The sequence below is a fragment of the Colletotrichum lupini genome, chromosome 7 (genome assembly GCF_023278565.1).
Source record: "Colletotrichum lupini chromosome 7, complete sequence".
NCBI lineage: Eukaryota > Fungi > Ascomycota > Sordariomycetes > Glomerellales > Glomerellaceae > Colletotrichum > Colletotrichum lupini.
This window is the reverse complement of record NC_064680.1, coordinates 3,670,445-3,685,578: the sequence shown is the minus strand read 5'-3', so window position 1 is coordinate 3,685,578 and position 15,134 is coordinate 3,670,445. Positions and strand designations below refer to the sequence as shown.

Sequence of the window (15,134 nt, the reverse complement as noted above, 5' to 3'; positions counted from 1 at the left end):
AGTGGGATTTCTTCCTCGAGAGCCTGAAGCATTCATGATCTTCGAGTTCCCATCCTCGGTCTCGATATGGCGGAGGTGAGAATTGCGGCGTTCTCACTGCATTTCCGGAAATCGAAGGACGTCTTTAGGTACGTACTCCCCAGTCCCACTCCCGAAACTCTCGTCGCGGGGTTCTCAGCGATGGAACGCGGGGCATCGGCCATTCCGCCGAGCTCACAACGACACAACTCATCCAGGTCTAATGATAAGTAGTGATCGTTGTCTGCATGTCAAAAGCTTGATCTAAAGAACTCGTTTGCTCTGCTGATCTTCCAACTATTTTTCAGCTTCAGTGAATCATCCACCTCACGTAATCATCAAAATGTCGTCCTGGGCGGAAAGCAAGTCACAAAATCGCAGTCTACAGATTCTCCAAGCCGCGACTGAGGGCAAATATGGAGTTCTCTCCGTGGTCATGTAAGTATTATCAGCTACCATAACACGTATTATGAGAGTATGGTACTGACATCTTATATTTCAGCTACAATGTTGAGCATCTCACTGCCGTTGTTCGCGCAGCAGAGGCCAAGAAATCGCCTATGCTGATTCTCTTGTTCCCCCTTACTGTCAAGCAGCTCCCGACTCTCCCATGGGCCGTCGCCGCTGCCATCAAGTCAGCAAAGGTCCCACTTGCCCTGCACCTCGACCACGCCCAAGACGAACAGCAAATCCGCGACATCGCAGGAACGCTGCCATTCGACTCAATCATGGTTGACATGAGCCACTACGATCATGAGGAGAATCTCGCCAAGACCAAGGTTCTGACAAGAGTCTGCCACGACCACAACATTGCTGTCGAGGCGGAAAGTGGACGCATCAACGGTGGAGAAGACGGCATCGCAGACACTGGCGACTTGGAAGGCAAGGCTTGGGGCCCATGCAGCATGATATCCATCCGCTGACTCGAATAGCTCTTTTTACGAGCCCTGAAGAGGTTGAAGATTTCATCGATGCCGAGATTGATCTCTTGGCACCCAGCATCGGCAACATTCACGGAGACTACGGTCCCAAGGGCCCTCAACTCGATTATCAGCGATTGACAAATGTCAACAAGCAAATCAACAACCGCGTCCTCATGGCTTTGCATGGCACCAATGACTTCAGCCCAGAGATCATGAGAAAATGCATCGACAACGGCGCCATCAAGTTGAATGTCAATAAGCTGCTTCTGGAGGTTTGGAATGTCCACCTGAGGGAGAACGCCAATAAGCCACTGACGCAATTGATGGAGGATGGGATGACCATCTTGCAGAAGGAGACGGAGAGATGGATCGATATTTGCGGCAGCGCAGCAAAGGCGTAGGATGTAACGTATAATTTATCTTTTTTAGCACTGGGAAATAATAGTCAAAGAAACGTTCTCGCTAAACCTGACTTCGTGGGAGTGGCTGATGCACCACAGCTTTGTTTGATGAGTCGTAGACACTGCCTTGCAATTTGGCGCCATATTCGGTGCATCGAACGCGCCGGTATCCAAGAATTGGAGTCATTGGCGTTGACCCCATCGCAGCAGTCTTAATGGCGAGGAAGATACTTACTGGAAATATCTCCCCTTTGGCATTTGTGTCGAAGCAGTTCAAAAGATACGCATAACCTCTGGTGTTCTTTTCCTCCGCGAGTTTCCTGGAGTAACAGAACATACAACATCCCAACGGGATGCAGACACATGTTACCCATGCAAGCAGGGTAAGGGTTTCCCAAGCCTTAATTTTGCCGGTAGAACGACTCCGATTGAAGTTCCCCTCAATGCCTTGTGTTGTCCAGGTAAAAATGCGTGAAACCGGTAGGTCGGGCCGGGTCATGTTTCCGCAGCCGCTGAACCATGTAGGGGAAGGGGCAAGGAGACCCCATTCATCTGGTGCCCAACCTTGAGGCGAACTATTGAACTTCTTCCCAGAGTCATGCTCGGGCATCCTCCAGGCGAACAATGATTCGTCCATCATCTGGCTGGATAGTATCGTTTCCTGCAGACGCTGGAAGGCTCGTGGCCCTTCGCCATACTGGGGTGTCATAAAGACGTTGAAAATGCCGAGCATGCTGTAAGCGATGTCTTCCTCCCTACTAGTGGTTCGGTCGGCCATCCAACTCATCTTCGCAGCAATGCAGACTTTCGTAAAGTCCTGGAGGCCAGTCAAGTACTTCCGGGAAACACCACTGGCTTTCTCCAACTGAACCTTAAGTTCTGTTCTTGTACCCATGTAAGTCCACTTTGTGTCATAAAACTCCAGATCTTGTGGTGCCAGCATTTCCTGCAAGGTCCATCCTCGATAGAACCACTCAGAAGGGTCTCCGCGGCCGATACGATTAAATATCAGAGGGTTCGCTTCCAGTTCGGTCTCAGCCAGAGTGGTGTTTACCTCAACATCAAAAAGGTAAACAATACACAGCTTTGCATCGCGGTACCATTTGAACATGGAGTTGATTGACTCGGTTTCCTCAGTGGTGCTCGATTTGTCGATACAGCACGAATCGATCCACATCCAATTGTAACCCTTGTTGCGCGCGGTGGCACAAGCACCGCGAATCTTATCTAAACATAACGGAAGGGGTCCCGCGCCATTCTTGAGTTCTTCAGTATGATCGAGGAACTCATTGAACTTGATTTCCGAAGGTTGCCAGCGGTGCGACAAAATGGCATAGCCTTCTTCGCGGTATACAGACTGCTCCCCAGATTGAAGCTCGAACGAGGTGGTGTTTATGAGTCTCATGAGTTAAATTTGTGTTTAATGAGTAGAGTTGGGTGCTTGAACCGGCGTAATCGACATAATACCACAACGATGAAAACCACACAGGTGGGGAAGGAGGAGATGCTTGACTTTATTTGTAGCACGAAGGGTGGAAGTTTAAGTAAGCATGATGTGTCTAGAATCCTTTCACCTAAGAGGATCTGATCTCCTGAGCAGGCTGTAAACTCACTGACCAATGATGACAATCATTTTATGAAATGTATTTACTTAGCTGTAGTCAGATGGAAACCATTCGCCAGTAAGCGAGCCCATATGACGTGGCTCTGAGGCTGGGCAGTGGCGATTGCTCTGCAAGGTACTTTTTCCGGTGTGAGGTTGCATCTAATGATGGGCGGGTGTGAATTCTTACATTTGCCAGTCACGCTAGTGCAGCGACGTGGGATTCCAGTGTGCAGGTACGTAAACAACATCGAAGGTATTGATTTAAGGTCCTTACCTTTTGCAAATTGTTCGTTGTGGACAACATACCCGACCAAGTAATAATATTGAATTGCTTCAGAGGTACCATGTTTTGCAAGATTCACATGCTGAAAGCTCGCCGCCGTGAACAGCTACTGATTACAAGGTATATGCTGTCTACATGCGTTCATGCTTGCTCCGCCTTGTTCGTGTCGCAGGTTCATCCCCCATGACAAGTCTCCGTGACTGCACATCACAGACAAGTCTCTGTGACTGCACATAACAGACCTGACTTGGTATTACGAGATCCCAGCTGGTGACGGAGGCGTTCTGGCCGGCGATAGTAGCCGTGGGACGGTCATAGAAATACTGGACAGACGTCTCTCCAGCATCACTGAGAATGCGCACGACAAAGTGGACGATGAGCTCCTTTCCAGCGTAGAAGCCCTTCACAATGAACGGAACCTTCAAGTCGAGCTCGGTGCCAGTCTTGGAGAGGAAAGTTGCGCCCTCAACGCCAATCTTGGGGGTCGAAACACCTTCGCCGGTGACTCCGCTGTACCAGACCGTGGACTTGCCCGTGTAGTCTTCCTCAACCCAGAAGTTGAAGGCCCAGGAGGCGGCAGAGATCATGTTGCCGGCAACAACTTTGAAGATCCTGCGAATGTGGGGAGCAGTGAAGAAGCGCTTCTCGAGCGATGCGTCAACCTCATCGACGCTACGGACGGCGATACTGTTGGTGACCTCAACGCTGACTGGGGCTTCGACACCCTCGGCCAGGAAGTTAACATCTGTAAAAAGGTCTCGAGATTAGCTTTGATTCCTTGACATATCTCTCCTGGAATCAGAAGACACTATTTGTGGAGAATGACTCGGAAGAGTATCTCACCTCGGGCCTCGATGGCGACACCAGTGTTGTCAATAGGGCTGGCGAATGCAGCGGAGGTAAGGGTGCTAGCTGCGAGAAGACTAGCATAGAAGAACTTCATAATGGGTGCCATTTTTAAGACTGAGCGATCGTTGATAGGTTTTTGGTTGTGGAAGAGGGAACTGGAAAGAATGTGTGATGAGCTTGATAGCTAAAGTTATCCATAGGAAGTTGGCCCTCTTTTTATAATTCCAAAGCGAGCTCAGTTGTTGTCAAGCTTTGCACTGAGGTCGGAGGCATCCATTACCTTCAGCCGTGAAGCTATCTTCATCTCATTGAGTTGACACTATCCCGGGCACCCCGTTAGTGAATTGGACGCTGAATATTCCGTGAAATCAGCTGAACAGCCCCATCAAGAACCGCTCAGCTCATCCGGTCTCTCCGCTGTCAGAGGCGCAATGTCTCCATGCTGGCTCGTTCCCCCTCAAAGTTCAGTTGACACCACCACCACGTCCAATGTCGAAAAGCTTCGCGATGAGAACACTCAAATAAGCCTTCGATAGAAGCTAGCTGAAGGGTGATAGAAAGCTTGTCATGAGAGCATGCTCCGAAGTGAATCAATCCAGCGGTAAAGAAACGACGGTTGAGAAATCACCTACAGGCGTAAAAGGTTTCATAGAAGCCAAAGGACCTAGGAGCACTAACCTTCAAAGTACTAGCAACCAGTAGATTTAGGTTGGCTACATGTACTTGGTCCTTAGGGGTATGTTTAAGAGTTTTGCTATTGGGGCAGTACTAATTGGCTATTGGGGCAGTAATCCACTTTTTAGACCAATGAGGGCTCACAGCCATAGGGCTCGGACCATAACCCCACACCTGTACCCGCTGCACCTGCTCACGGGCTACCCGGCGTCATTACCTATAGTCGCAATTACGTAAAGTAGCTACGGGTACGTATAATTATAATTACTTACGGTCGCAATTTCCTATAATTATAATTACCTATTTAATTACTTATTTAATTATCTTTTTTAATAAGTAATTACGACCGTATATATCCGTAGTTCCTTTATATAATTACGACCGTAGGTAATTATAACCGTAGGTAAGCGTAACTATAAGTAATTATGACCGTGGGTAATTATGCCGGGTAGCCCGTAGATAGCGGGGCTAAAAGATTTAGAGTTCGGAAGGCAGGCTCTGATTAGCTAATAAAGTGGATTACTACCCCAATAGCCAAATGGTACTGCCCCAATAGCAAAACTCATGTTTAAACTCCCTACCAGGTAGTGTGGATCTGACCAGGGTAGAGCAGTGACTCTCAATGGCCAAAATTTTGTTCGACGTGCACAAGAATCTCGAAAGTAATGCTGCTGATGTAATCTCGAGAAGCATGGGCGAAGATACCTGACAAGGGGGTTAAACTTCGGCCTGATACCGTAGTAAGTTAGCGGATTCGTCATTCGGGCCTGTTACGAGAACCGCCGAAATGCTGCACATGTGAAGAACCAGAGGTCTCCTGACTCCTCTACAATATTGAGACTTAGTAAGCGGTCAGCTCGCGCATGCATTGTTCATAAGAAGTATAGATGCCTTAGAATAATACAACAAGGACAAGCAAAAACTGCGTCACCGAATGATCAAACATGGTACACAAAGACAGAAGCCAATAATGTCGGCTTGACGTGTATCGCTAGTCGTAGCTACTTTGGAGCTCATATAGTAAAGTAGGATTCTAAGCTGCAAGGGACTGCCGACTAATGCCGCATAAATGGGATCTTGTTGCGAGCGCATCAGAGTGCCGAACCTCCCGTTGGGTGTCTTAACTTGGGATACGAGTCCGAAGGAATCGTATCTTTGTGCTTCCGTTCATCCTCGCTCTACCACTGCCACCTGATCATTGAGATTACTGGTCTGAGGGACAACCGAAAATTTCCGCAATTGATTTCGTATACGAGTATTCAAAAAACCTACACGAGCACGGAACTTCTGTTGAAAGCTCGACATCAAATATCTACGAACGTGGTCGAACCGTGAGCTAGCTGCTAAGCCATCGAAACTTTGGTAACTAGCCCCTTTGGCTGCGGGCTCAAATCCACCCCAAAAACACGAGTCTGTTTCATTCTATGTCACCCCCGGTGATCTGAATTGAAGTCCCGATTGTGTGAGAAGCTCCCAGTGGAGCTATCAAAAAGGGGAAAGGATTTGGTCCCAATGGTGCAGTCAAGACGATGGAGTAACGTGATCTATTGATGTAATAGCAGGGCCCAAAGTATCGCATTCTGCTTTTCAATTTCTATTCGCTCAAAATCGTCTTACTAACAGATGGAAACTCATCAAGCCGCCATCTGAGGTTCGATTTCGTGCCAGTTGAGGCAAGGGCTATGAAATTGTCCGCCCTGAGTACTCGGCAGGCTTTCTCACCTTAGGATCAAGTCTGGCAGCACAGGGTTTAATCGAAACTATCTATGCATGCACTGTGGAAGTCCTTGAACCTCAATTACAAGTGCGCATAATGTGGACCTGGCACGACCGCGACACAAACACCGGACCGAAAAAAGAGCAGTTCCGCAACCTCATTTCGAAATTTGCCTCTAATAAGTGCTGTAGCACAGAAACTCGCCGGTTCACGGACTCAGCGTCATCTTTTGTTCATTGGAGCATTGCCTTGGCGTGCCCAATGTCAATAGTAACTGACCTTATCTACTTCAATTACGAAACTCACTGAAAGCTTAGAGCTTCGAGGCTGCAATAATTCAAGCGAAAACAATTTCTTCGTCGCCGGGTTATCATTACTTGAACAGGACATGAAATTGAAGCCTGGCAAATGATGGCGCTAGCGGTAGGTACAGATGCAATTTTAGCTTTCTCTGAGCCCAATTAAGTTCAGGGCAAAATTGAGCCGTGCTCAGCCGCCAGCTGACATGGGCCCTCTCCTATGGACTGCCTTGCGCGCTGGTCAGTTCAAAAAGCAATGCATAGCGGACCGAACACCATACCACCGAGCAAAAGTTTTTCATTGCGGCCAGTGTGGATTGAACACACGACCTTCAGATTAAGTGATTGAAGTTGACTTCAGTCTGACGCTCTCCCAACTGAGCTATGTCCGCCGCTGGGTGTTGTTGACGGTGGAGGACGCAGTGGCAGTCATGAATCGTGATCTAGGGTTCCAGGCCCTGCGGGTCCAGGTCAGATGTATCCCGGCACGGCAGCCGAAGACCTCATGCACGCGGGACAACCCAGGCCGCCTACAGTAAGCCAGCCGGTTGGGTCTTGAATTAGCTAAGGTACACAAAGGCTGATGAGGACTAAGTTCAACTCACTTGAAGAACTCAGGATTGGCTTTTACCAAGGCGAATATATAGTTCTTCTTCCAGACTTGATGGATCGCGGTCATTTCATGATGTCAAGAACCGAGACGAAATGCCGGATGCCAATGCAACATAGGAGAATCCGTTCTTTTCAACGGCTTTGAATTTCTCATACTACGGGGATCGTCTTCTCTCGTTGGTCCAAAACATAGCCGAAAGCCTCATCCAGTATCCTCAAACCTTCCTCGATCTCATCCGCGTCCACAGTCACAGGAGGTGCCAGCCGGAAAACACCGCCCATACCCGGCAGATTAACAACGTTACACGACAGTCCCAAGAACATCGCCCTATCGGACACGGCCTGACCAAGATCTGATCCAGGTGCCTTCGTCTTAGCATCAGAAATAATCTCGATACCCTGAAGCAGGCCGCGTCCGCGGACATCGCCAATGCACCAGTACTTCTCCTGAAGCTTCAAGAGACCGGCCCGAAGCTGTTCTCCGCGATCAGTAGCGCGCTGGCAAATGTTGTCTCGCTCCACAATCTCGAGGACCTTGTTGCCAACTGCGGCTGTAAGAGGGTCGTTGAGATGCGTCGTCAGCCATAGGAAGCCGGCGTCTTTGCACCCTTGCGCGACCGCGGCGGTCGTACTGACAGATGCCAGAGGTAGGCCGCATCCCAGAGTCTTGGACAGGCAAAGAATGTCCGGGACGGTATTGTCGTGCTCAAACGCGAACATTTGGCCAGTACGGCCTACACCTGTCTGCGCCTCGTCGAGAATAAGCAACATGCCACGCTTCTTGCACTCCTCGCCTAGACGCTTGAGGTAGCCCTTGGGCAGGTCAAGGATGCCGCCGGTGGAGAGGATGGGCTCCATAATGAATGCAGCCAGAGAGCCAACGCTCTGCCTATCAATCATAGACCAACCAAAGTCCATCTCCTTCTCCCAGTCGTAGGCGCCGTCGGCAGTGCGGAAGATGGAACGGTAGGCGTAAGGTGCGGGGAATGCGAGCTGGCCCGGCATTGCAGGACCGCCGTTCTTTCGGCCGGCGGAATATGTTGCGGAACCGGAACCTGATGTGAGGCCGTGATAACTTGCGGACATGGCGACGATTTCGAATTTGCCGGTGTGGAGCTTTGCCATCTTGATGGCGGCTTCTGTTGTTTCTGAACCAGTGTTGAGGAAGAAGGACTTTAGGCGGATCTTAGTCAATATGATCCAGACAAACTGAGAACCATGATAGGGGCATTACCTTTTCCAAGGGAAAGGGCAGCAGCTTGCCCAATCTCTCGGCGAGATCAGCAACTGGTTGAGTGATCATGTTACTGAGCAGGTGGTCGAGCTCAGCGACATATTTCTGAACGACCTCCACGATTTCCGGATGTGAATGGCCCAGCAGAGAGCTCATTTGACCAGACGTGAAGTCCAAGATTTGGCGACCTTCAGCATCGTATAGCTTCGTGCCCTTAGCTTTCGTGATGATAACGGGAGAGTAAGGGACGCCCGTTGACATCAGATACTTGTCGGTCTTCGCCCAGAAGGCGGTTGTGCTCTCGGTAGCCATGATAAATGATTGATAGATGGATAACAATGCTCGTTAGAATGGAAAGAGATCGCCGACGATGGTTCACCTCATTTGCGTCTAGATCTTGCAGGACCGTGAGTATTTATCTGGGATGATAACAACATGTGTGAGTTTACCGCGGGTAGCGGGGCTGAGGGGCATCTCAACTTGCCCGAGGGCGATATCTTTCCCGCGGAGCATATTAACAGTCCCGCCTGTTCTTGAGCACAAGCCTCTCAATTTTGTCCAGTTTTCCGAGGAAGTTGGCTACTGTTAGACTCTCAATGATTATTACATGTAATGAAGCGGAAACTGCGACAGTGTGCATCTCAGGCTGGCAAGCCTAAACATCAGCCTGCATATTCTTCATCCACGTTTCAAGCTCGCCAATTCTATCAAGTAGCCCAATGTGTTCCACATAAGCGTCCGGACGAACGTAGACGTATCCGGGGTTGTCAAACCCATACAACTTATGCAAGCTCCCGTTTTCGTCAAAATATCCCACATCTTCTTGACTGGAGATGATGTGGAAATCAACAGGTCCGCATTCAGGTGCAGAAGCGTTCAGCTCCTTCTCGGATGCGAATTTCTCACCCAATCCAGTAAATAAAAGGAATTGATAAGTCAAAGCACCCACTTTTGGGCACCCCCCCTTTTGGGCACCCCCAAAAATCCCTCCCAGCCACTATATTAAAACCCTACCTATTATTTTAATTTAACATAATAATTATAAAAATCGTCTAAATACATTCCTTTTTAGCATACTTATTAATTAATAAGTAATAGTATTATATATTAAAAATAAGCTTTAATAAGCACTTAATATTATTAAAAACGGTCTCTTTATTAAAAGGGCCTCGATTAAGTTTAGGGTTCTTAAGATAATACTTTAAGGTTAAAAGAGAGGCTATTAGACGAGGGCGAGGGTATTTATAGAGCTTTAGAGGCTTTTTTTATAATAAAAAGACTAGCTAGCTTAGTAAATTCGTATATAGTATTACTTAGGTATTATACTAACTTATAAATAGGTTAAGGAATTTACTAAGTAAGTTCTAAGGTCTTAGGGGGATAATAAACTACTTAATAAGAGATAAATTAACACTTTTATTAAAAAAATCTATTAATAAGGGTCTAGAGAAGTTATTTAATCGATTCGTATTACGTTAATAGAGCTATTACTAATATAATTAAATAATAGTTTAGATTACTTAATATACTAAAAATTAGCGGTATTAAATAAGCTAATAAGTATAATATAAATAAAACTAGTATAATAGAGGGTAAGGGAGCTAATAGGCTAGTCTTAGGTATAGTAGAGGCTATAGTAATATAAAAAAAAGAGCTTAGTTTGCGTACTTAAATAACGATTATTGAGTATATTTTTATTAATAATAGAGCTATTAAATTATTAGTTATTTATAAGGGAAAGTCGGTTTAATAATAATAGTTCCCTCTTTAACTTACCGCTTATAATAGTTAAAAATTTATAATAATAAATAATAACTAAACGACCGACGAGACTACCCTTTACTAGCTAAAAAAAGTATTCTTATCATAAACTAGGACCCCCCTTATTAAGGGGCTTAATAAGCTAAACTAGCCTCGATTATTAATACTAAATAGGTATAAGAGTTATATAACGACAGAATTTATATAAGAATATTATAAAAATAACGTCTACTTATTATTCTTATTACTATACGCTTCTTATATCCTCTAGCTATTAAATATAACTATTTTTAAGCTTATTAAGTTTATATATAAAAAGGAGCTTAATAAAGAGGATATAATAAATAATTCTATTATTATTAAAAAGCGGTACTTTTTAAGCTATTACTAGCTTACTCGTTTAGCTAGTTTAACGTTATTAAATATACGAAGTAAATAAAAAGTAATTAAACTATAACTACTTAATATAGCTAAGCTACTTTTTAACTTAATAATCTTACTTATATAAGTTATACTATTTAAAAGGGGTATAGAAGCTAAGTAGACGATTAATAATATTAATAAACTACTTAATTAGGTATTAATAACCTCTATTATTAACTAGTTAACTCTTAAGAAGGCTAGCGAGCTCTATAATTACTTAAAGCTATTTATAAAGCTTAGTCTAGATAATAATACTTAATAACTACTATTTTAAAAAGTAAAAAAAGCTTTTAAAGAATAGGCCTATTAATTAGCTATATCTCGGTACTAAGTTCGAGTTCTTAAGGCTAAGATTAAGTATATAAAGCCTAGGAAAAAAAAATTATATATTTAGATTTAAATACTAAGTTTATAAATATTTAGAACGTATAAAAAGCTTAGGAGGACTCTAGCGACCGTTTAGTTAGTCCTAATTAACTCATAGGGGTCGAATTACTTAGGGAGAATTTTAATTATATTATTATAGTAGTAAAAGGTAGTTAATTAATTGATTGTGGTTAGTATTAATGTTTGGATACTATGTTTTGTTAGGGTGCCCAAAAGGGGGGGGTGCCCAAAAGTGGGTGCTTTGACTTAGTCCAAAGAACGAAAGATATCATGCAGCTTCACCTGCCCGTCCGGGCCTATCAAGGTACCGTTTGGCGCTCTATCCCCTCCGCGCACTGGACCGGTGAAGCCGCTGCCAGTAGCCACAATGTCGCTCTTTCTATAGCGGATGTGGAGTTGGGATGAGAATCTGTAAGCCATCTTCTAGCGATCAGAGTCTTTGAATATGAAAGGTTGGACAATCGGCCCGAGGTAGTTGCGAAGGAAGGTGGCAACAAAGTTCTGCGATGTCATGACCGTAAATATGCGGTCGGTCCTAGCGAGAACTGTCTTTCCGACGGTGACCTCTCGTTGTTATACGTATCGAGAAATTCGGGGTTCCTTCTGCATTTCAGGACTTCCGCTAGTTTCCAGCCTAGGTTGATCGAATCCTGTATGCCAGTATTCATGCCCTGGCCGCCAGCGGGGCTATGAACGTGAGCTGAATCACCTGCCAAGAACAGACGTCCATCCCGATAACTGTTGACGCCACGGTTGGACAAGTGAAATTTGCTGAGCCATATCGGATCGAAGAGCTCTCCTTGGCCTGGTGCCATCTTGTTGAGCTGGTCTTGGAAGTCCTGGAGTGTCGGGTCTCTCTCCGTCTTTCCCAGCCAGCTGCTCCCGGCGAGACGAATAACATCGTCATCAAGCGGGATGACAATAAGTGAGCCCTGACCCAGCATGAACATCGCTTTGCCTGCTTGAGGTTGCTTCCACTTGACGCGACAGTCGCATAGGAGGAACTCCTGCGGATACTCTGCGCCCTTGAACTGAAACCTTTTGCCAGCTTCCCGAACGGTGCTGTTTGATCCGTCTGCGCCGACGACATATTTGCAACGGAGACGTCCGACTTGCGATCCCTTCTTGAGTGCCACCGAAACTCCGGTCTCATCCTGGGTAATTGATTGTGCCGTAATTCCACGTTCAGGGAAGACCTCGGAAACCTCCTCCAGGCGTTTGCTCAAGAAGCGCTCCGTCTCAGCTTGTGACGCCAACAAGGGGCGAGGAAAGTCTGTTCCGTACTCGCGCGCAATTCCATCGGAGCTGCCGAAGGTGATGTCAAGGACGGGTTTCTGGTTGATCCACGTCGCTATGCCGGTCGGTTGCCGTGCCCGTGAAATGAGTTCCTGGACGTCTCCATAGCGATAGAGTAACTCCTGTGTCCGAGGCTGCACCACGAGCGCTCTTGATTTATCCGATACCTCCACCCTCGATTCCACGATCCGGAAACTGACGTTTCTCGCGGCTAACTCAATGGCTAACGTTAGGCCTGTAGGACCTGCCCCAACGATGAGGACGTCGACTTCGGACATACTGAAGTACTCAGGTTCAGATGAGCAATGAGATCAATCAGTGCATGTCATGCACCATTACGATGTACGTTGAATGCAAGACAGGTTCTATAGAATGAAAACAGCTTACCTGGATTCATTGCTCAGGCCGTGATGACGTTATGGATGACGCAGGTCTCAGTCTGTGGCTTTCAACTAAGGCTCTCAATTTGGCTTACTGTGAACACTCGGACAGCAGCAGCGCAGTTTTGAAACGGCCCTAGTACATTCATCTGGTGAAAACTCCAACAGTCATTTGATCTATTCAATCTTACTGGACTCCGTATTTCCATTTTTAACAGTGGTTTTGATTCGCTTGCTAAAGTTTTGTCGTGTCTGAATGAGTTGATACTCTCTCCAAGAGTCCCATCCATAACTTAGGCAAGTAACAAAAGGTGGTTGCCAGTTGGAACACTTGCAGCACTTCTAAAATCCGGATGGGAAGTTTTAACAGACTTTTCTGCTCAATCGTAGGCGTGCTTGAGACCAGCCTCTTCAATCAACAATAGCGGAAGATAAGGACGCAAAGTAGAACATTCGGTGATAGATCAATAAATCTATTCATTCACCAAATTCCATCATCAGTCCCGTCTTATGTGAAACTAAATAGAACAACCTTGGGGGGGGGGGGGTCATCAGAATCAGAATCTCAATGGCTTTGGGCATCAATATTCACGCCAAGCCAGGGCGATTACGGCAGGCAACGTTCGTTGGACATGCAAGTCGCTGCATCTAGGTCAATAACAATGCATCATCAGTCCATCTGGCCTCCAGCTAGAAGCAATGAGATGACAGCTGAAGTCTGGATTGGTCTGTTGGCTGTCGATGCTGCAAGCTGTTGCCGCTCAGTTTCTGATTTGTTCAGCTACTGCCGGAGGCCGTCAATCTACTCCACACACACTTGCAAGTTGCCTTGCCCAACAGACGAGCCAACGACGGCAAAAGCGAGCTACAAGAAGAGAGGTTTTCCCCGTCCGAAGGATGTCGGAAATTGTTCAGACTCAACCGTTTCTAGTTCAGTCCTACATCATCTCAGTATGTCTGAGGCGAATTTCCATCGGATCGACCCTCATGGAGACGTCGTCATTCTGCTTCGCAATCCCGGGGCTTCGTTTGCTGTATGGGACGCTGACCTGTCATCCTCAAGAAAGAGGGCGACGGAACCGTAAGCATAATGCTATGTCGATTTCGTCCTTCTGCTCGGATGATGCTGACATACAAGCAGCCCTGTAGCACAAGACATCTGCGGTTCTTCTCCCAATTACGACGAAATTCATGCACCCGAATCAGTTCCAGAACCACCAATGGAGGAAGCCCCAGCGGAAGATTATGCCCTTGATCCTTGGGGGGGTTTTGGCATAAGAAAGAAAAAGAAGAAAATAAAGACACCCTTATTCAACTTCGATGATGCTGAAACCGTCGAAGCAGCAAAGCCATACGAAGAGCTGATACCAGAACCGGAGGTATATTCCGAGCCAGTACCAGAGCAGGAGGCATATATTGAGCCAGAACCAGAGCAGGAGGCATATCTCGAGCCAGAGCCAGATCCAGAGGCATATGGAAGGCTACACCCAGAGCCGGAGACATATGAAGAAACGAAGCCAGAGACACCCGAAGAGCTAGAGGTGAGATATCTTGTATCGTCGAGACACCTCGCTCTAGCATCCCGGTACTTCTCGACTAAGCTCTCTGGCCCGTGGATTGAAGCTTCGGTCAGGGTCATTGATGGCTGTTATCACATGGAGGCAACAGATTGGGATCCCGAAGCGCTCCTGATTCTGATGCAAATCATCCACGGAAAGACGAGAAGTGTGCCCCGTCAGGTAGATCTCGAGATGTTGGCGAAGCTGGCGGTCCTTGTGGACTACTATGATTGTCATGAAGTCATCGAGGTTTTCTATTCTTTGTGGATCGAGCCTATGAGAGAAGATCTCCCAAGTTATTACTGTCGAGATTCGGTTCTCTGGCTTCTCATATCGCACGTTTTTAGAGAAGACGCCATCTTCAAAGACATGACAGGATTGGCCGTGCTGCAAAGTGCTGACCCTATACAAACCATGGAACTGTCGGATTGGAAGTCCAATTCGACCGCGGCATACAGCCGACTGCGCAGGGGCCAATTAGGGGCCCTATTTACAATTATCATAGCCAGCCTAACCTACGGTTAGAACCTCCTTTTTATACCTACGCAAATATTTAAATAGTTTAATTAATCTCTTTATTAACTACGGTTCGAACTAACTACCCTATAATAAGGATATTAATACTAATTAGTAATTAAATTCTACTATTATAAATCGGTAAAGTATTTTGCTATATAAAAGAGACGACTTTTTAATACTATACGAGATAGG

The 15,134-nt window shown here is 46.3% G+C and overlaps 5 protein-coding genes and 1 non-coding gene across 6 annotated transcripts; 2 read left to right on the top strand and 4 right to left on the bottom strand.

Annotated features, from left to right (window-relative positions):
• Positions 1 to 361: 361 nt before the first annotated feature.
• On the top strand, positions 362 to 1,342 carry CLUP02_14126 (fructose-bisphosphate aldolase class-II; the record flags this gene model as incomplete). Its single annotated transcript, XM_049293058.1, has 3 exons — positions 362 to 456; positions 521 to 861; positions 951 to 1,342. The coding sequence occupies 3 exons, from the start codon at positions 362 to 364 to the stop codon at positions 1,340 to 1,342; spliced, it is 828 nt and encodes a 275-aa protein (XP_049150204.1).
• Positions 1,343 to 1,366: 24 nt separating this feature from the next.
• Positions 1,367 to 4,186, bottom strand: CLUP02_14125 (HET domain-containing protein; the record flags this gene model as incomplete). The annotated part of the gene is made up of 5 exons (XM_049293057.1): positions 1,367 to 1,372; positions 1,578 to 1,662; positions 1,861 to 2,699; positions 3,474 to 3,976; positions 4,075 to 4,186. 5 exons carry the CDS (start codon positions 4,184 to 4,186, stop codon positions 1,367 to 1,369), a joined length of 1,545 nt encoding a protein of 514 aa, XP_049150203.1.
• A 2,887-nt stretch (positions 4,187 to 7,073) lies between these two features.
• CLUP02_tRNA252 lies at positions 7,074 to 7,163 on the bottom strand. The gene has a single exon. It is a non-coding gene; the product is annotated as a tRNA-Phe (tRNA).
• A 370-nt stretch (positions 7,164 to 7,533) lies between these two features.
• On the bottom strand, positions 7,534 to 8,929 carry CLUP02_14124 (aminotransferase class-III; the record flags this gene model as incomplete). The annotated part of the gene is made up of 2 exons (XM_049293056.1): positions 7,534 to 8,556; positions 8,618 to 8,929. The coding sequence occupies 2 exons, from the start codon at positions 8,927 to 8,929 to the stop codon at positions 7,534 to 7,536; spliced, it is 1,335 nt and encodes a 444-aa protein (XP_049150202.1).
• Positions 8,930 to 11,434: 2,505 nt separating this feature from the next.
• On the bottom strand, positions 11,435 to 12,762 carry CLUP02_14123 (FAD binding domain-containing protein; the record flags this gene model as incomplete). The annotated part of the gene is made up of 3 exons (XM_049293055.1): positions 11,435 to 11,611; positions 11,648 to 11,723; positions 11,753 to 12,762. The coding sequence occupies 3 exons, from the start codon at positions 12,760 to 12,762 to the stop codon at positions 11,435 to 11,437; spliced, it is 1,263 nt and encodes a 420-aa protein (XP_049150201.1).
• A 1,322-nt stretch (positions 12,763 to 14,084) lies between these two features.
• Positions 14,085 to 14,948, top strand: CLUP02_14122 (uncharacterized protein; the record flags this gene model as incomplete). Its single annotated transcript, XM_049293054.1, has 1 exon — positions 14,085 to 14,948. The coding sequence occupies one exon, from the start codon at positions 14,085 to 14,087 to the stop codon at positions 14,946 to 14,948; it is 864 nt and encodes a 287-aa protein (XP_049150200.1).
• Positions 14,949 to 15,134: the final 186 nt, after the last annotated feature.